Source organism: Tenrec ecaudatus, chromosome 1 (assembly GCF_050624435.1).
Source record: "Tenrec ecaudatus isolate mTenEca1 chromosome 1, mTenEca1.hap1, whole genome shotgun sequence".
NCBI lineage: Eukaryota > Metazoa > Chordata > Mammalia > Afrosoricida > Tenrecidae > Tenrec > Tenrec ecaudatus.
Genome location: NC_134530.1, coordinates 147,597,734 through 147,617,988, shown reverse-complemented (window position 1 = coordinate 147,617,988; position 20,255 = coordinate 147,597,734). Strand labels below are relative to the sequence as shown.

The 20,255-nt window shown below is 43.8% G+C and overlaps 2 protein-coding genes across 3 annotated transcripts in view; both read right to left on the bottom strand.

The window, feature by feature from the left end:
• MOV10 (Mov10 RNA helicase) overlaps window positions 1-4,834 on the bottom strand; it is a 33,173-nt gene extending 28,339 nt beyond the window's left edge. The window contains exon 1 of the mRNA XM_075559466.1: window positions 4,465-4,834. Within this exon, the coding sequence (XP_075415581.1) occupies window positions 4,465-4,601 (137 nt within the window). The 5' untranslated portion in view covers window positions 4,602-4,834. The remainder of the gene's footprint in view (window positions 1-4,464) is intronic.
• A 4,509-nt stretch (window positions 4,835-9,343) lies between these two features.
• The window catches only part of CAPZA1 (capping actin protein of muscle Z-line subunit alpha 1), a 51,300-nt gene continuing 40,388 nt past the window's right edge, over window positions 9,344-20,255 (bottom strand). The window contains exons 8-11 of one of the 2 annotated variants that reach the window (XM_075559450.1): window positions 13,765-13,836; window positions 11,323-11,385; window positions 10,833-10,982; window positions 9,344-9,962 (exon numbers count right to left, since the gene is read on the bottom strand). In XM_075559450.1, coding sequence (XP_075415565.1) covers window positions 10,842-10,982; window positions 11,323-11,385; window positions 13,765-13,836 — 276 coding nt within the window. In that variant the 3' untranslated portion in view covers window positions 9,344-9,962; window positions 10,833-10,841. Of the gene's footprint in view, window positions 10,983-11,322; window positions 11,386-13,764; window positions 13,837-20,255 lie in introns of both variants that reach the window. The other variant, XM_075559458.1, reaches the window with a different exon arrangement.

The following is a 20,255-nucleotide window of genomic DNA, read 5'->3' as shown; positions in this document are numbered from 1 at the left end:
CATGAGGAGTGTAAAGATTGAGATCGAGTCAAATAAACCTAGAAAGTGTTAAGCCTAGTAAGTAGCAGAGTTGGAATTCTAAATAGTGCTTTCTGATCCCAATACTATACCAGCACCTGTAATAATGGCTTGCATTTGTTTGTCTACACATAACTGCTCCCTAGTACACTGCCTTTCGGAGGCAGCAATCAAGGCACAGAACCGCTTTGAGGACTTCGATTGAATGACTCCGGAGATCAGAAAAGGCAGGAGTTGGGGTAAGGCATGCATTTCATGCCATAAAAGAACTGAGTTGGATGGAAGTAACCTTCCCATGGCGTGTAGAATCTTGGCCAGGGTCTATATTCCCTAACTTATTACAGAGGGAATCTGGAAAGCTAGCATTCCATGGTAGGAAAGCCACCACTTTGGAAAGTGAGAGATCAAGTTCAAGTACATTATCCTGGTGCTTTAAATAGCATTCCCACAGTCTCCCCTGACAGCTATGCTGCCTTAAAGAGAGAGCACATAGGTGCGGCTGTCTTCCTGCAGAAGCAGACATTCCTTGCTCTCCTCCCCGCTGTGGCACCCATCCCCGCCATGCCTTCCCCCAATGCAGGTATTGGGGAGCTCAGGGGCTTTACTGAGCTTTACACCCACCTTGTGACCTATGTAACTCCTGAATATGCATGTCTATGGCCACCTATAAAATCCCAAGACAGTAAAGACTCCTCTCTTCTCCCACCTCCACGTGGAGGTCCCACCAAGAGGTGCTGAGGTGAGCATGCTACCATGAAATGTCTCACTTCTTTATACCTTTCCTCCTACCTTCCATGATTTTACTGTAATCTTCATATATCATCGCTGTACAACTGCACCTACTAGCCCTGCGGTGTTAGAGTCTGGTTTACGCTAACAATTTGGTATACTTCCCGCTGGAGCTCTAACTGCAAATTCAACTCGATGCTGCAAGCGTTTATAGAGCAGCTGCTACCTCCAGCTCAAAGCACTGTTGGGGCGGTGAAGGCGTTTGTGCAACCAAGGTTAAAGTTCCTGCCTGCACAGGATCTGGCAGTCTGACAGGGCAGTCATAGACTAGCTCAATCCGGAGTGCAATTGGGCCACAACCACGGTGTGGAGTACGAGCTATGACAGCCTGGAGCCAAAAGGAATTCATTCCGATTGGAAGGAGACGGTTACTCACAACATGGGACCTTGGTTTTAAGGGTGTCTTTCAAGCCTAGATGGCATAGCTAGGTCGGTCTGAAACGCCCAGCAGTTCCTGTAAGGACTTCCAGTCTTGGAAATCCACAGGGGCAGTTCTACTGACCTATAGTTGCTGGGTTGGAATCAACTTGATGGCAGCTTTTGGTTGGTTGGTTGGTTGAAGGAAGCTCTCCACCTGGAGGTTTGTGCAAGCAGCAGCCTCCAAGTTGAAGAGACCTGGTCGGCAAAATCCTCTCCAAGTCAGCCTTTTAACTTTTCAAGGAAAATTACCTGGTCTTCATTTGTTCCCTCTTCTGAAGCAAATATTTCTCGTGTCCTTGACTAGGTTTCCTAATGAATGACCTCCCAAAGTGGCCTTTCTCCCTCATGTCTGTGCGCCAAGACAGGTCACCGCCACTTCCTCCCTTGAATTCCCACCTAAGAGTCAAAGAGTAATGGCCCTGGCGGGTCAGCACTAACAATAAGGTCAGTGGTTCCAGCCCACCAGCTGCTGCTTGAGAAAAAGATGAGGTTGTCTGCCCCTTTAAATGTTTACAGTCTAGGAAACTACATAGGGTCAAGATGGGTGGAGTTGACTTGATGGCTGCGGGGTTTTCCCTTTCATTTGTGATCTTATTTAAGGAGCCCTGCTGGGGCAGTGGGTAAGTACTTGGTTGCTAAAAGCGGGGCAGTCCATACCCACCAGCCGCTCTGTGAAAAAGTGGCAGCTATGTGTTCCTGAACCAGCCAGGCCCCGCAGTGGCCTTGGCCTCCCAGAAGGGCACCCTCATTCGTCTTTTAGACATGTGGGCCAAGGAGAAACTGGCGGCAATGTTGGGAGGCAGGGACCCTGCCACCCTTTACTGCATCAACTTCAGCCAGGCTCTGCCTTCCTCTGCGCCTCCAATGAGGACACGGTCCATCTTTCCTCTCAAGGGCACCTGCCTCAACCGCCGCTCAGCACTGGTCTGTGGGGCAAGGTGGGGCCTATGATTGGGCAGTATGTGGACTCTCAATGGAACCTGACAAGCGTAACGGTGCCTGCAGTCTGCCTGCATTTGCACCTTTGGACTCAATACTTCCAAGAACGTCCACTCTGTCACTGCCATCTGTGTCGATGGGATCTTCACTCCAAATGGAAGCTGCAACAGGGAGACTTTTGATGTGTACCTTGACATCTGTGATGATAAGGACTTTTGAGGACCTGGGGGGCTATGTTAGGGACCTGCAGGAGCAGACTGCATAGCTGTGCCTTTGGGGAAGGGTTCATGTGGAAGCCATAGCAAGTATCCAATTCAGTAGAGCTGACGTCCATAAACAGCGAAGCACTTCTTCCTGACCACTTGTCTGCAGTGTCAGGCCAAGAAGACAGCCTACTCCCCAGGCTCTGAGCCTGGAGAAGACCTCCAGGAAAGAATCTCTGATGTGATGAATGTAAATTAAAAAAAAGAGGGGCAGCATGTTTCTGTAAAGATTACAGCCTTGCAAACCCTAGTGGGCAGTTCTTCTAAAGGTAAGGGGAATATCATATTTATATAAAATAACTAAAATCATTTTGACAATCCTGATTAGATGGTTCTGTAAATATGGTTTTCCTGTATGCAATTTAACAGAACTGGTTTTCCCCAGTACTGGTCCACATAGTACATCTTCAGTTGAGAGCGAAAGAAGTGGTTAGCTGCTCCTTATTTTTTTGCACATTAGAGGAGAGCTGATGTACGTGAAGTGTTGCTATGACGTGATTGCATGGCATCTGCTCTTCATCTGTACCCACCACTTCCTCATATCCCTGCCATAACCCTCATTTCAGCTCACTATTTGTTCGAATTTATCATGGAAAGACTAATCTGCTTGGCTGCGAACAGTAAGGTTGGTTGAGCCCACCCAGAGGTGCCTAGGAAGAAAGGCCTGGTGATCTACTCATGGAAAACCAGCCATGGGAAACAAGATGGGCAATGGTGGTAGAACAGGCCCAGTGGTTGGACAACCTGAAAAATGGAATCAATGTCAGTGCATTGCAAGCTGGGTTGTCAGAAGCTTCAACCGTCAGCCCCACCCTTATGAAGCACTTCTAATCTGACACACACGGGTCACCGCTGCATCAGAAAATACAGCACAGTTGCTGGCCACCTGGTTTAGTTAGCGCCAGGCCCCATACGGTGCCCAAGGGCTGCATAGTTTCCATCTTCATCTTCCCAACAGCGCTCGGCACAGTGTGGGCCAGGACACAGGTCCTCATCTTGGCCCCCTTCTTCAGATGTCGCTCAAGACTGCTAATGCGCCCCTTTAAAGGTGTCATCTGTTATTGAAGACAACGTCCAGGTGGACTGGTCAATAGAGTACCGCGACCTCTCCTTCCCTCACTTGTACGAAGGCAGAAGGCGGTTTTGTTAGCGGTCTTTTTGCACGCATACTGGCCTTTGGGGCTGCTAAAATCCATGCTCTGTTTTTCTAGGCGACTAGTATTCATCCCAACTCCCACCGCCCGGTATTGATTTGTAGAGAGATCTTTACATTGATCCCCGTTAACCCGTTTCCGGGTTTTCTGCCCAAGGCTGCAGCCTGTTGCTAGAGGTGATCTTGAAGCCTGGTTCTGCGGTTTGTCAGAAGTCTCCGATTTTCACTGGGTGGTAACAGGAAAGGGAACCGAACTACCTTCAGGCGCAGGGTGCGAAGGGGCCTCCCTGAGACGGCCCCTGGCTCTGGGTCTCCATGGAGAAGCCACAGGTGCTAATGGTGGGTGGGTACCCTGTGTAGTTCGCAACGTCCCTCCTTTCCCATGCCCCCTTCCGACGCTCCCTCCTACAGTGTCTTTAGCTCCCAGGGGGGGTAGACTCTCAAGCAGACAGCGCCAGCAACGGGGGCGCGGGTCCCCATCAAGCCCGCGCCGGGCTCCGCAGACACCAGCGGGCAGGCAGCTGCCTCCCCCTCGCCCGCGACGCCCGCGCCCCCTCCGGAGGCTCCCTTCCCCCACCGGAGGGCTGCCGCCTCCCTCTCGCCGCCAGGCCCCACCGAGGTCACGGGCACGGGCACCCGCTCCCCGCGCAGGGTGCGGGCTTCCCAGAAGGGTCCCCGCGGGGGCTCGAAGCGGGGGGCCCGGCAGAACGCGCGAGTCCCGGGCGGCGCTGGCGGGTGCGGGCTCAGCGCGGAGGGGAGACCGGTGCCGCCCCCCAGGACGGGCCTGAGCCGCCTGCGGGGAAGCTGTCCGTCCGCGCCCGCCGCTGGGGTCGTGGCGGGGAGCTGGGCCCGCGATGCGAGGACAAAGTGGGCCGGCCGTACCTGATCTTGAATTCCTGGTTGTAAACGGTCCGTAACACCTCGCGATCCGTCTCCAGGTCCAGTCCCCGAACGGCCAGGAAACTCTCGAAGCTCTGGCCGGTCTCCCGGAGCTGCCGGCAGCTGAACTTGCCGGGCATCGCGGCGGTGGCTGCGGCCCAGGCAGGAGGGTCCGGGGAAATGAAACTGAAAGTCGCGGCCGCGGAAGTTAGCGGCCTGAGGAAGAGGGTGCTTGCGGAGGGGGAAGTCCCCAAACTCTGACCCCTGACCCTGCGGGCTGCCTTCTCTCCCTAGGCTGGACTTCCCTCGGCGTTCTTCCTACCTGCGCCTTTCCCCTTCGCCTCTTCCTCCTGTCCCCTCCCCCTCCTCACATTAACTCTTTCCTTCGGAGGCTGACCCCTCCCTCAGGGCCCTCCCCTCGCCCCAGGCTCCTTCCCCTGGCGTCCAGCCAGGATCCGAACGTGGCTACCGCCTGGGGCCCCAGTGCAGCCGGGAGGTTCTTGCTCAGAATCTCCGCCGGGCTACGCCCACGCCCCCCACCCCCCCACCGCACGCCTTCCGCCGGGGGACTGCTGGAAAAGCGGGGGCAAAGGGCAGCGGCGGGACCTGGATGGGGGCTACTGGACTGCGCCAGTCTCCGCAGAGCCCCCGAACCGAGCTGCCAGGGGCACAGAAAAGTAGCCAAGCAGGAGACACACCCCTCCCCCACTTCCCCTGCTCGGCCTTGCAGACGCTGGGAAGAACGTTGAGTCAAAGAGAAAAATCATTTTTATTTTTAAAAAGTCAAGTTAGTTTGAGAGAAAGGCCCGAGTGTCTCCCTCAAGGCATCGAGGTGTGTGTGTGTGGGAGGGAGTGGACAGGGGCTCTGCCAGGACGAACAGTGAGTGCTTTTCTCGGCCACACAGGCTTCCTTATGTGAAAGGCTGGCCTTCCCTGCCCTTGAGACACGTTCGGTGGACACATAGTTGCAGTCCGGTTTACTACTCCTTGATTGTTCTTTGTACAGGACGGTTACCAAAGCGTGAGCTTCTAGGGAAGCCAGGGGCTGGCAGGAAATAACCGGTTAACAGCAACACCATCAGTACCAGGAAGGGAAGAAGTGTTTCAGAGGACTTGCAAAAGGGAGGGGGTAACCACCCAAAGAAACAAAACAAGCCCTCGCACTGCCATCTACTCATCCTTCAGAACGAAATAAACATACAAATGGGGCAAAGAAAATAAAGTTATCTAATGGTATTTTTCTTAAACAAACATACCAGAGCTCCAAATAGATCAAATCCAGTGTTCTCCAAAGTTGTTCTCTTTAGGCCACACAATCTGTGTAACCCAGTGCGAGGAATGTCAGGAACCCAGGTCATGAAGTCCAGCTGGGCTACCTTTGTACCTTTCCCCAGGCCAACAACCCAATAAAGCCAGCAATAACATGCCTTAGCAACAGGCAATGCGTGTCCCTGGGACCAAAGGCACAGGGACGGAGGAGGCAGGTGAAAACATCTTGGCAACATTCCGTAAGAATCAACTCGCTGCCATCAGTCCATGCCAACTCATACATAGCTTAGAATGAGGCCACAGGGCAGGGAAGAAATGCCCCAGAGTTTCCTAGACAGACTGCGGGAGTGGAAAGCCTCATCATTCTCTGGAGGATCAGAAGTGACTGACTGGTTGTTTTGAACTGCTGACCTTGCAGTATACCACCAGAACTCCTTGATTACACAAAGTAGGAGGGAGGCATGGGGGCAGAGAGTAGGAAAGAAGCCAGAAACTTTCCTTTTGTTCAAAGATTTTACCTGCTAAGGCCCACGAGGCCTGAAGAGAGTGAGTTCTTTAGAATTGCAGGCTGGCTTACCCTGTCCTAAACCTACTACTTTTCATACCACATTATTCTCTGGACACATCATGCACATGATCTTCACACACACACCAGGAGGTGTGGTGAAGCAGAAACCCCTGGGGCGTGTCAATGGGGCAGTGGGTGGCTCTGGTTGTTACGGAACCGGTCTAAACCAATTTCCTATGAAAAATTCATTCATTTCATCTGGGTATTAAAGTTTATTTTCATACATGCTGTTCTAGATGTCCTGAAAGCTCTTCTTTTCCCATCTTTCAACATCTGACTGCTCAGGTTTCATTTGTTCGACGTCTTCACCAAAACTATTGTCTGCTTCTGGCTTAAAAAGGAATTGTGGGCTCATACAGCCCTGATGTGCTGGTCACCCCTACAGTCTCCAAGATCACTTTGAAGAAAATGAAATAAATGCTCAGTATATTTTGATTTTCATTACTCCTCAGTCACTTGGTTTCTACAATTCAGCATTTGGGCATTTTCTATCTGTGTTACAACTAATCTGTGCTCTCTGGGGCAACCAAAAAGCAGCCCTTAAATAAAGCAGGAAGAGCTTGTCTAGCCAAAAATAAAAAGGGGGGGCACATTAAAAAGAAAATGTGAACTTTAAAGTTTGAAAACTGAAACTGGTATTTCCATCACCAAGAAGAAAGCCTATTATAGCAGGTATATCTGCAAACGGAATCAGTAAGAGAGCTTATTTTTGAAGAGGTGGGAAATTGATTTCTGCCATCACAGAGCTTCTGTGAGTTTATATATGCCCTCTGTTCAAAGAACTTTAGCTCATCTAATTCTCTTAAGATCCACTTTTGTTCCTTATCAATCTTCCTTTATCTGATTTCCCTGACAGCTGAACTAAGAGCTCTAGTGGCATTTTTGGACAAGCAAACAAGTTCAGAAGTTCAGACCCACCAACAGTTCCGTGGGAGAAAAAGGAGGCAGTGTGCTCCTGGAAATGTAATCTCAGAAACCCTATCTAGTGACACCAGGAGTGAGAAGAGTCCATGTCAGTAAGCATCGGTAGCTGAACTAGGTTATCTTGAGTAGCTGGAGTTCTTTATAAAATTGTCAGCAAATAAAACAGAATGTACCAGTTTCTCATAAACTAGATTCTCAAAGGGAGAGCCGGCACTGGAAGTTGGCAGCCAACAGTGGCATACAGCCACCCAGGTAGAAACAAACAGCCTTTAACAATGTCAACTCAAAGCCAAATCCAGGAGTGAGGTCCCACAGAACACTCCTTTGATCTGGCCATCGAAACCTTTGCCCTAAGACACGTAGGGCACCACAGGCAGATTTCTGCAATACGTGATAAAATAGACACAATTCCAGCAAATGTTTTGCTGAAGAAGCCAGAGGAATTCGGGAGGCTCTGCAGGACTTGGCAAGGAAGGTTGCCTTCCTCCCAATTATACAAGAAAACAAAGCTTTTCAATGGCCAAAAAGAAGTTACACTCAGTTTGAACTAAGGAACTCAAAAGGATAGCCTTGAAACAGACTGACCATTAATAAAAGACAAAGGCAAGGATGTTTGAATATATTTGCATTACAAACATCTCTTAAAAAGGTGGCAATTCCAATTCCAACTAGTCCTCAAGGAGGATTGTTATTGGGTGCTGTCTAGTTGATTCCCATAGTGACCCAATTGTATAAATGCTAAATAGCCTCACCCTGCCCCACCCTGACAAATGTTTTGAGCCCATTGTTGCAGTCATTGTTAAACCATCTTGTTGAAGATCTCTCTCTCACCTCTAGCTTCACCTAAGTCTTTCTCTAGGGACTGATCCCTCCTGCTGTGTCCAAAGCACTAGCAATCCTCTCTAGTAAGGAGCACTACAGCTGTACTTCTTCTGAGGCAGACTTATACTTTCAATATCTTCACCAACATGTAATTCAAATCTACCAATTCTCTGCTTTTCTTATTCACTGGCTCACTTACATGTGCTTTCAATCATCTGGGGTTTTGTCTGGTAGACTTTAGTCCTCAGAGTGACTGATATCTTTGCTCTTTAACAATTTAGAAGTCTTTGCCATTTGATTGACAGACTGCTGTTTCCATGGGTGTAGACTGAGGGTCCAAGCAAAATGAAAGCCTGCACAGCCTCAGGTTTGTTTTCTATTTATTATGATGTTGCTTATGGTACACAAACTCCTTCAGGTTCCCTGATGTCAATTTGTGAAGGGGTAGAGTGTAGCCTGTCAATCAGGTTTCAGCTTGATGAGCTCATTTGGAGGTGCCACAGAGATAAATAGTTCACTAGCAGCCAGATACATATAATCCCTGCAAGACATTACTGACCAACAGCCTGATGGAGCTACCCTGATGCAGCTAGAGCCCTGAGAGCTACACTAGAAATATGAAGCTGGAGGATCCACATGGAGCCCCACGCCAGCGCTGAGATGCTTCCACTGCCACTGGATCCACAAGACTTTCCACCCACTGGCCTGTGATCGTCTTGCATTCAGCATCATTGCATGTGTTTCATGAGTCTGAAGAGTAATTAATAGATTGGTATCAGACATATGGGCCAATATCGAACTTATGGACTTGATCTGGGATGTTTTATCAATATTCAATTGCTCTTGTACATAAAGCTTTTTCTTATACACATGAGTGTCTATGAATTTATTTCTCTAGTCAACCCAGACTAACACAGTGGCTAAACCAGAAATGGCTGGAAAGCAGAATTTTAAGCAAATGTGAAGTATAGTACCGAAATTCAAGGTACAGGGATTCTTTCATTTCTACTACCTGCCAAGTGGTTACAAAAATACTTGGGTCTTTCTAAGTGCCAAACTAGATTTTGCTTTTTAACAGAAATGGAAACTCAAAACAAAATCTTTGAACTACAACAGAATACTAGGACCCTCTGAGATACTGCTCAATTACTAAAAAGAAAAGCTAATACTTGGGTTTGTAATAGTTGAAGGCAGAAACTAATTTTAGAAATCTTGAACATTTTCATCAAATAAAATCAAAGAGAGTTTTATATCTTACCTTGAGAAAAAGAGCTGATCAAAAATGAGAGACTCAGACAGTTTTAGAACAAAACAGGTATATTTGTATTGGTCTACCTGTTACAGCGGATAATGTGGTATGGGTGGATAGTTAAGAATGACAAATAATACAAACATATTTTATTTGAAATAAACAAAAATGCTTTACATAGCTCAACAGGTCACTTGGAAACACTCTTGCTTGACTATATTACTGAGCAAAAAAAAAAAAAAAGCTGAAGCACAAACACCCTTCTTTTTGACATGTATTTGGAGATAGGAAGACATTACTTAGTTTAAAAAAATTGACCTTCCCTTAAGGCCTGGTCGGAGAAATGTAAACAATGTAAATGAATCCATTACCGGCTGTCATATCATATCCATGTCACCTGTGCATTCTGAGATCAAACACACACCTGCCAATAGACCTGGGAAGGGTTGCTATATTGCAGTTACACTTGAATTTTTGGCAGGCAGGACTGAAGAAGGAAATTTTGGAACACGCTTTACAACCTATTTAGAACAAATCACTAGTATTTCCTTAAATAACAGGCTACAATAGAAAGATACTGCCTGGAAGCGATCCTTCTTCCTTTGGTTCATTTTCAGTTTTCATTTGTGATTTACATCGTTGTTTGATTCATTTGTTTATACAACAATCCTGCCACAAAGAATTAAAATACGATATACTTATTATTCCTTCGACATCTGCATTTTTCAAGTTTTAGTATATATATACTCTACTATATCCACAGTATGTCAGCAGTTCTTGAATATCAACAAACAAATTGAGTAACTTCTAAAAATGCAGATGTCTGTAACTACAAGGGTACTACATGGAAATAGAGACAATGAGGGAAAGAAGATAAAAAGAAAGCAAACATGTACATGTGCAGGGAATGTGGTTCAAGTCTTTGGATTTAAAAACAACTTCCCTAGAGAAGCTGGCTATAATGGAATTTCCAGAACACTTCCTCTGTGCCCCCTGATCCTCAAAGGATGTGAAAATCCTCAATCCAAAAATCTGAAATCTATCCGGTGATGAGACACCTTAGAGGATGATTAAAGCCATTGGAGGGAGAAGGATGAATGTGTCTTCCACTTAGCTAAAATTTTCAGATCACTTCTTTAGCTGTTGGGTTAGCAGTAAAAACCAGTGAAGTACCAGAAGTTCTTTGAAGAACGGGGTAGAAAAGTACGGAACATATATTTCCTGTCCATATCAGTAAGAGGGCTTTATGGCTAAGAAAAGTTTCTAAACAGTAAAATGACTCCAAGATAGATATCTCTCTAACATGAAGTGTGGCAGAATTACCAAAAACAAATAGCTATAGTGACAACAAAATATTACAAACTTGAGAACATAAAAGAATTTAGACAATGGTATAGGTTCAACAGTATCCATGAGGCTAGAAAACCTGTTTACTTTGAAAGCCCTAGTAAAATATCACTCTTGTTTATAAACCACCTATTTATCATATGATCACATGTTGAATCCCTTTTCCCACCCCGCCACACTGAAGAATCTTACATTCAGCCTTTAAGCATTCTGCATTTCTTTGCCAATCTTGTAACTGAGTATCTTGTTCCAGTCGATTTTGGTGCGAGTAACTGGAAGCTGCCGGCGCAAGGCCTTGAATGTGGTGTCTGACATGGTTTGATAGTTTTCACTAATTGCCGTCTGAAATAGATAATTGATCAGAGTTTGGAGTGGTTGTGGATAGCACAGTAATTCCGAAGTCAAAGCACATGCTTGAGAACAGACAGGACTTTTAGTGTGCACTTCTCCAATTCCTGAAGTTTAAAATGCCCATGTCATTTTTTTCTAAAATTAGGGTCACTAACCAAATCACAACACCTTACCTATAAGGGGAATGCAAAATAGTAAGGTCTGCAAAGTCTCCACAATCAGTCACACTGAACAACATGTATGTTTATGCTAATGGACACAGATCTAAGGAAATAGATTAGGAGTAAAATAAGGTACTAGATCTATTAAAATTAGTTCCAGATCTTCTTACCTGATACTCATTCTCTGCATGCTCTATGATTTTAATAAACTCCTTGGCAGTTTGGACTTCATTCTAGTGAGGGGAGAGGAGGAGAAAATGGGAATTTTGAGAAACACGTATGCAGTGACTTAAACAACACAAGACCACCACAGCTAGCTGTGTAACACGTGACAGTTTACAAAGTTTCCCAAGCACATTGCTCCTCGGCGCTAATATCGCCACTTCTGGAAGGGGAGAAAATCAAGTGATTTGTCCGAAATTAAACATGGTTGTTAGGTATACATATGGGGTTACAATCCTTACCCCAAACAAACAGCAGTAAAAGTCCCCAGGCTCTTTCCACACCCTACCATAGTATTAAACCACATCATGAGAATACCTTAAAAAATATCTGGTTTAAGACACTGTTAATGTCTTCAGACTTGGATTTATATACATCACTCCTAACCCTAAATCAGCAATCACTGTTGTTTAAAGAAAGAATTGCTTCCTTTCCCTATTAAGTGCAAAATAATGGAAGGTGAGAGGGTAAAATTCAAAGTCTAGAGGAAGGCTCTCCTAAGGATTTAGGTTTGACATGAACCTGTTTTTCATTTGCTTAAAAAAGTTTTTAAAAAGGCCCAGAAAGCACTGGCAGACCTGGAACCCCTTGTAGGGATGAAACTTTCTGTTTGGCATACACAAGGCAACCGCTAGAGGTAAAGCTGGCCCACCATTTTCTCTTTTGTTATAATATTAAAAGATCACTTGTCTTTCTCCCTCTCGGGTATAGACCATGCAGTTGCCCAGGCCTACACAACCTGTGACAATCTAATCACACTGAAAAAGATCATGGAATTTTCCCATAAACTTTTGAAGCCCCATGTAACAAATACGCAAAACTCTTTGGGGCCTTCAATAAAGAAGAATTGAGAGTATGCATGAAAAAGTCAAGAACTAATTATGCCGTCTTTCACGAGACAGAACACAATACTTTTGGACCAAATGTTGTTAAAAATACTGTTTCTTAACACTATGAATGTAGTCCTATAGCATTAATTTTAACAATATATCCCTCCTCCTAGCATTTATTGCGGGATAAAGACGGGGTTTGCTGTTCCTATAAAGACTTAGTCTCAGAAACTCATAGGGACAGTTCTACCCTGGTCCTTTAGGGTCACCCTGAGTCGGCATCAGCTAGAAGGCAGTGAAAGTGAGAGTGAGAGAGCACTGATTAATTGTGCTGGTGTCCTTGGACAATTCCACAAGTGAGAAAGAGAAAAATAGGTCCACGCTCGCTAACGTCATTACCCCAACTCTGAATAAAGGACTGCTGTGAATTGATACAACTGGTTGGTTGCATGAGGGGGTACCCACCAAAAACTGGACCCCCCCCAAAAAAAACAAACTTTATCACCTTCAAAGTACTCTCCATTACACTTAATGCATCTGTCAAATCTGGGATTCCATTCTTGGAATTTGTCACACTCATCTGTTTGCATGACTGACAGCACCTCCTCATTTTTTTATTCACCTCTTCTACCTCTTCAAACCACTGTCCTTTCATGTTGCTCTTCATTCAAGGAAACAAAAAGACGTCGCAAGAAGCCAGGTCAGGTAAGTAAGGTGTGTGGGGCAAAAGAGGCATTCTTTTTTGTGTGCCAAAAACTGGAGCACTGAGATGGCTGCATGAGCAGATGCACTGTCGTGGTGGCAAAAGAAGTCCCCGTCTGCCACAAATGGGGCCATATTTGTCCCACACTATTATGCAATCTTTTCAGAACCTCTAAATAGAAAGCTTGATTAACAGTATGATTTGGTGGGAAGAGCTCCAAAAGCACTATCCCCCCTCCCTCACATCAAAACAACCAAATGAGCATCAATCATCTTGATCTTTGATTTCACTTGATAAGCTTTTTTGGGGTGAGGTGATGATGGCATCTTCCACTGGCTTGACTGATGTTTGCATTCAGGGTCCTAAGAATAGCATCATGTCTTTGAAAAGAGAAAACATGTGTACTTGAGTTTTTCCCATAGTGCTATCCTTATAAACTGTGTTCAACACTACAACAGTTTCCATGTTACGCCATCACAAAAAAATGAGGTTCACCATCACAAAAAACATGAGGTTCACCAAAACTGTTTTTATGAAAAAATTCACTGTGACCACAGAGAACCTTCCCAGGCGATGCCACTGGGTGCACTAACTCAGAGCAAGGTGCTGGATGCTCACCTAGGGGGGAAATTGCTTACTATGAAAGCTCCTCCCAGCAGAGCCTTTCCTTTTTTTGGGGGGGGATGGGGGGGTAACCCCATAGTATATAAGCATACTCTGGCTGCTAGTAAAAGTTGCAAAACCAAAAGCTTGAAAACAAACTGAACATCTAACAGTAATCCAGCACTCTAGCTCAAAAATATTTTTGTCTAGGAAAAAAAAGGCACAAGTGAGACAGACTTTAAATGTATACTCACCGAAACAGTTACTGAATCCTGTACATCTTTATGACTAACCAACTGAACATTGCCATCTTCATAATAGTGAACCTGTATGACAGAATGTTAGTACAAATTTGTGTTGCTCATATAGAAACCTATTGCTTAAAGCACAAACTCACATGATCACAATGTTTATCGACTGACCAATTTATTAGTTAATATGATGAACAGCAATCCACAATGGTGGTAATTCAAATTCACAGAAAACTTTAAGGATTCCACTATTATCGGTATTAAAATCAAGTTATTTTTAAAAATCAAGTTATTAAACATTTTCTCGGTGAAAACCAAGGAGTTTTGATGGGTCCTAATTTCTAATAAAGACCCTTTTGTAGCATAGTGGGTAAACCTCGGAAAAGTTAAGGAGGAGTTCTAGTCTGTCCTATAGAGTGGCTATGAGTCAAAATCGACTAGATGGCAGTGGGTTGGTTTACTTAATGAGAATAATTAGCAAGGAGAATGAGTACACAAGAGATGGAATAATAAATCATGGCATGTAAGGCTCAGAATGTTATGCAAATAACTTATCATTTAATCCTCACAAAAACTCAACAAGATAGGAACTACTACAATAAGATCTGGGAATTCTGGAAACTGTGTCAGAGGGTAAGAAAAGCATAAGTCTTTGCCACTAAAATGAGTAATAGAAAAGTGATAAAGTGGACCTCATCGTGGCCCACCAAGCGTTGGGGTCAAAATCCTATCACGGAGCAGCCAACGCAAGAGAGGACCGTGCACCGGCTCCATCACAAGGTACAACGTTCCCTCAGTGACCCATGGCGCTACGGGGACAGCACTGGTGAAACGCACAGGGAGTGCAACAGGGCAGCAAAGTAACCAAGTCCCCGAGGAATCCTGAAAACAGACTTCTGACTCAGGGGCAGGCTCAGCACCTCATCAGCCTTGATCAGAAAACATACATACGGGTCAGCAGACAGACCTGGAACTACCTATTGGGTTTTTTCCTTGTTCTGTTTTTCTTTTCCTTTCGCCCAATGATGTCTACCTATATAAGATAGGCAGGACGAACAATCCTGAGGAGACAATGGGACTGGAAGTTCCAGGGGGACATGAGAGAGGAGGAGTGGAAAGTGGAGAGCCTACAAACTCTGGGATAAGGGAGCAAGTGATGGAAAACTGATAGTGAGGAGGGCGTATAATGCCTGATGAGGTTCAATCAAGTACAATGTAATTTCTCCAAGTAATTACTGAGAGCTGAATGGAGGGTAAGCATGATAGTGGGCTATGAGGAAGGTGAAAGCAAATAGAGGATTAAAAAAAAAAAGAACATTATAGTTATATTAGGAACTGAAATAAAAACAAAGGAAATAGAGGAAATAAAAGGCAAAAGCTATTTATAGAGGTAAAGCTACTGGCATGTACATATGTAAATATATTAATTTATAATGAAAGGGATAGGGGCCAGTGTACATATATTTATATGTTAAGTATTAAGATAGCAGATGGACTTTGGATCTCAACTCAAGGTTCTCCCTTAACACATGCACTTTGTTCTAATAACCTGGCACTTTTTGATACTCACCTTCCCTACACAATTACTAAAGACAAAATGGGTGCATAAGCAAATGTGAAGAGAGCAGATGGTAACCGACTATTAAAAGATACAGTGTCAGAGGTCTCTTTTTTTTCCTTTTTCTTTAAATCACATTATTGGGGCTCATACAACTCTTATCACAATACATACATATATCCATTGTATGTCAAGCACATTTGTTGCCCTCATCATTCTCAAAATATTTGCTTTCTACTTGAGCCCTTGGTATCAGCTCATTTTCCCCCTTCCCTCCCCGCTTCCCCATCCCTCATGAACCCTTGATAATTTACAAATTATTATTTTGTCATATCTTACACTTTCCGATGTCTCCCATCACCCATTTTTCTGTTGTCCATCCCCCCAGGGAGGAGGTCATATGTAGATCCTTATAATCGGTTCCCCCTTTCTAACTCACCTTCCTTCCACCTTCCCAGTATCACTACTCTCAGCACTGGTCCGAAAGGAATCATCTATCCTGGATACCCTGTGTTTCCGTCCGGTTAGTGTCTGAGGTCTTAAAGGGTTGCAGTTAAACAAGCAGCCATCTAGCAGGGAAGCAAATAAACCCACATGGAAGAAGCACACTAGCTTGTGTGATTGTTAGGTGTCAATGGGATCAGAGATAAAGTATCAAAAGATCCCACACAAACAACTATATCAATCAATGTGAATGAGGAGGTTGGAGTGTAGACCCAAAGCCCATCTGTAGACAATTGGATATCTCCCCCACAGAAGGGCTATAAGGGATAATTCAATCAGGGTGCAGTGCAACAACGAAACACACATCATTCCTCCAGTTCCTAAATGTTTCCCCCACCCCCACTACCATGACCCAGTTTCACCTTATAGATCTCGCTAGACCGGGGAACATACATTGGTACAGATAAGAGGTCTCAACACATGGAATCCAGGACAGATAACCCCTTCAGGAACAGTAGTGGGAGTAGCAATATCATGAGGGTAGGGGCATGGTCAGGGAGGGGGAAGGGGGAGAAAAGGGGAACCCATCACAAGGTTGTGTATATATAGCCCCCTCCTCAAGGGAATGGATAACAAACATATGGGTGAAGAGAGACAAAGCACAGGGTAAGATATGAAATAATAATAACAATATATAATTAATCAAGGATTCATTAGGGTTGGAGGGAGGGGAAAAAAGAGAAGCCTATAAAAGGGCTCAAGTAGAAAATGTTTTGGAAATGATGATGGCAACATATAAACAAATAAGCTTGATACAATTGATGTATGAAGTTTTATAAGAGCTATAAGAGCCCCCAATAAAATCATTTAAAAATAAAAAGTGGTAAGACTGCACCCCGACAAAGGTGGAAAATGTGTGAGACCCGCAAAACCAAGGCAACCTTGACAAGTCCTGGCTCTCACCAGTTTTATGGTATTAGCCTTACTTTATAGATGAGGAAACTGAGATTTAAGGCAATTTAATCATTTACGACTTGGTGGCATAATAGGTTATATGTTAGGCTGCTAACCACAAAGTCAGCAGGGCAAACCCACCAGCCACTCCTAGGCAAAAGATGAGGCTTTCTGCTCCTGTAACGATTTACGGTCTCGGAAAGCCACAGAGGCAGTTCCACTTACTCTGCCCTATAGGATCACTGTGAGTCAAAATTGACCCAATGGGAGTGAGCTTTTTTGAGCCATGTTCCCATACCTAGGAAGAGATGGGGTTTAAATCAGTTTACATTCCAGAGCTAGAACCTTATTAAATATGCATATACTTCCCAAAGCTTTGTTTTGTCAGAGAAGAAATTCTTGATCCAAGTTAAAATAAAGTACCCTAGTAGGGGCCTTATTGTTTGGGATGTCAAGAGAAGGGGATAACTAATGTAGACCTGCAACTAAAGAGAAACTGAGATACTAACAACAAAAGAACTGCCCAGGGCAACACAAACCCACACTCTATCATTGTTTATATAGCTGCCTTAGGGGAGATAAACAGCTAGTCCTGTCTAGACAGGCCAGAGAAGCTGAATTTTGAACATGCTTTCTAAATCCTTAAATTCAAAAATCAGAACAGCAAATATTTCAGCAATAAACAGTAATGACATAAAAAGACTAAGATTCTAACAAACAAGGATAAAGCATATTCCAAACGTAGAGGAGATCACATAAAACATTTGTTTTTGTTTATCTAATGGCAACTAACTTGAAATCTAGAGGCTGAAAAGACCCCTGGGAAGGGAAATGGGTACAAGCAGGATGGTGATATTAAAAAAATGGGAGATCTGGCCAGAAAAGCAGCAGGGACTAGCGTACTTCTCAGAGCATATCTGCAGGAAGGAGCTATGGTAGGGCAGATTCTCTTGGCCCAAGAATAAATACTATACATCTAGTTAAGCTGTTCCTTGAGAACTAGGATACAGATAGGAAGATAATATGTAGTCAATAAACTTCATTGCTTATGAACTCAATTAAATATTAAAATATAAATTTCAGTATCTAATATATTCAATATATAATGATTTTTAGAAATTAAGCTTAAACTCTATTTCAAAACAAAACCTTTCCTTGATCTAAAAATGATTGTCGGCTAATAACATAATTTCAACATGATAGTGATTAATATAAAGTCACTGTATTTTTTGCTTTCCCAGAATTACTCTTTTGGTAGATCTATGACTTTTATATACCCTATCTGACTTTTCCAAGTAACTCCCAGTATGCGTTTTAAATATACATGTATATTTATGGAGCAAACCCTTCTCCAAAATGTGAAGATAATCTGTGCTCAAAAGATGTAAACGCCAAAAAAAATTTTTTTTAAATAAAAAAAAAGATGTAAACGCGAGCCTGGGCACTGGATTCGCTTATAACACATCACCCTTGTTGATGGGTGCTATTACTTTACAGGTTTGCACTGGCAAAATGAAAACCCATCATAGCCATTTCTTTCCAGAGGAAAATAGGCTTATTTATATAAAGGTAGACCAAGTTGCCAAGTTAATGCTGATTCCATAGTTAGAAAAGATTTAAAGTATTAAGCTTCTCAAAGTTACAGTTAAAAGCTAGAGGAAGAACAAGTCTTTTGTCTTACATTAGGCTCCTCCAGAAGTAGATCCCAAAATGCAGATTGGAAGGGAAGCATTTCATACGGGATTGGCGTAAGAAAAGTCGTTCGGCTCCCATAATGATTTAAAGTTAGAAACCCAATGGAGTCGGTTCGACTGTGTCCTACAGGATTGCTAGGCACAGAAATTGACTGGATGGCAGAGGGTTTGGTTCTAGTGTGGGGTTAATGTGGGAGGTAATCCCAGGAGCCCTGGTAGGGGATTGAGGAAACGACACACAGAGGAAAGGAAGCAGTACAGGTGCATCAACAAGCAAGTTAAAAGTGTGGGTCCTGGCTTCTCTGGAAGACTAAGAACAGGCTGCAGAGTTGTGCCACCTGAGCAATGAAGAAGTGACATATTTATCTGCCAACTGTGTCTTACTGAAGGCGGCTCCCAGAGATATGGCTCAACACTTGTAGCCTGCCTCATCTCAGAATTGGGCATGCTCTGATGGTCAGGAAGATGCAGCAGCTGTAGTTGAAGCTGTAGCTATGTATAGAAACAGTGAGTGCAGGCAGCATCTACTACATATGCTTTTTGATAAAACTTTAATAAAAAAAGATAACTTGTTAACTGTGATTTAAAAAACATGACAATACATATTAAAGAGCTTCAAGAAGTTGACCAAAAAGATGAAATTAAAAGATAATGGAATTTCTCCAAGAACGTTTTAAATCCCCTTGGTTACCAATAACTGTTTAATCTGACTTTAAAGTTAGTCCAGGCTTAAGAGTTAAATCACTTTAAATTGTTGAAGTCAAATCTCAGCTAGGATATTAAAAGACTTCCATCCAGATGGGCATCAAATGTTTTGCAGATACTTTATTCATCTGTTAGCCTTGACTGACACGAGCATGAGTCATCTATTCCACCTGACTATATTCAGTAAACTAGTATTGTTTGACTAGTATCTCTAGTCCCTCCTTTGTTTTATGTACTTGATTTTAAACTCTCTCATAAGTGTAAACAGCAAACAAAATAAAGTCTACTCAGGTGGCTTTTTTAAGAGCTCAGAGCTAAACACGCATACACACAAACCCTTAATAAGTACTTGCTATCAACAGTCAAACCCATCATTGTCAAAGTTGATTCCAATTCATGGTGGCCCTATGTGATACTGACTAGAACGGCTCTTAACAGTGGTTCTCAACCTTCCTAATGCCACGACTCTTTAATACAGTTCTTCGTGTTGTGGTGACCCCCCCTCCCAAGCATAAATTATTTTTGTTGCTACTTCACAACTGTAATTTTGCCACTGTTATGAACGGGCCACCCCTGTGAAAGGGTTGTTTGACCCCCAAAGGGGTCAAGACCCATAGGTTGAGAACTGCTGCTCTATAAGGTATAGGGTCACTATGAGTCAAAATAGACTCAATGACAGTAAGCTTGAGTTTTTCCTATAGTTTTTTGGCTATAACCTTTACAGATACAGAGTCAGGCCTTTCTTCCACAGTGCTATTGGATTCAAACTTTTCAGTTAGTAGCCATGTATAGACCATTTGTGCCACTCAAGAGCCTCTTAGCTGCTATTAAAAAACAAACCCATCACCACTAAAAAAAACAACAACACCCTGTTGTTATCAAGTCAATTCTGACTTATACAGGCTATAAGACAGAGTAGAACGGGCCCAAGGCAGTAAGCTCTGTGGAAGCTGATTAGCACATCTTTCTTGCATGGAGCAGCAGGCAGGCTTACGAACTATGAAGGATCACAGCATCACTACAGTGCCTTAAGGATCTGCTATGTAGTAACCTCTTTTTTTTTAAAAAATTTTTTTTGGAACCTCTTAAATAATGTTTTTTTTTCACCAGTGCCATCTGATAATTCCTAGAAAGATCTT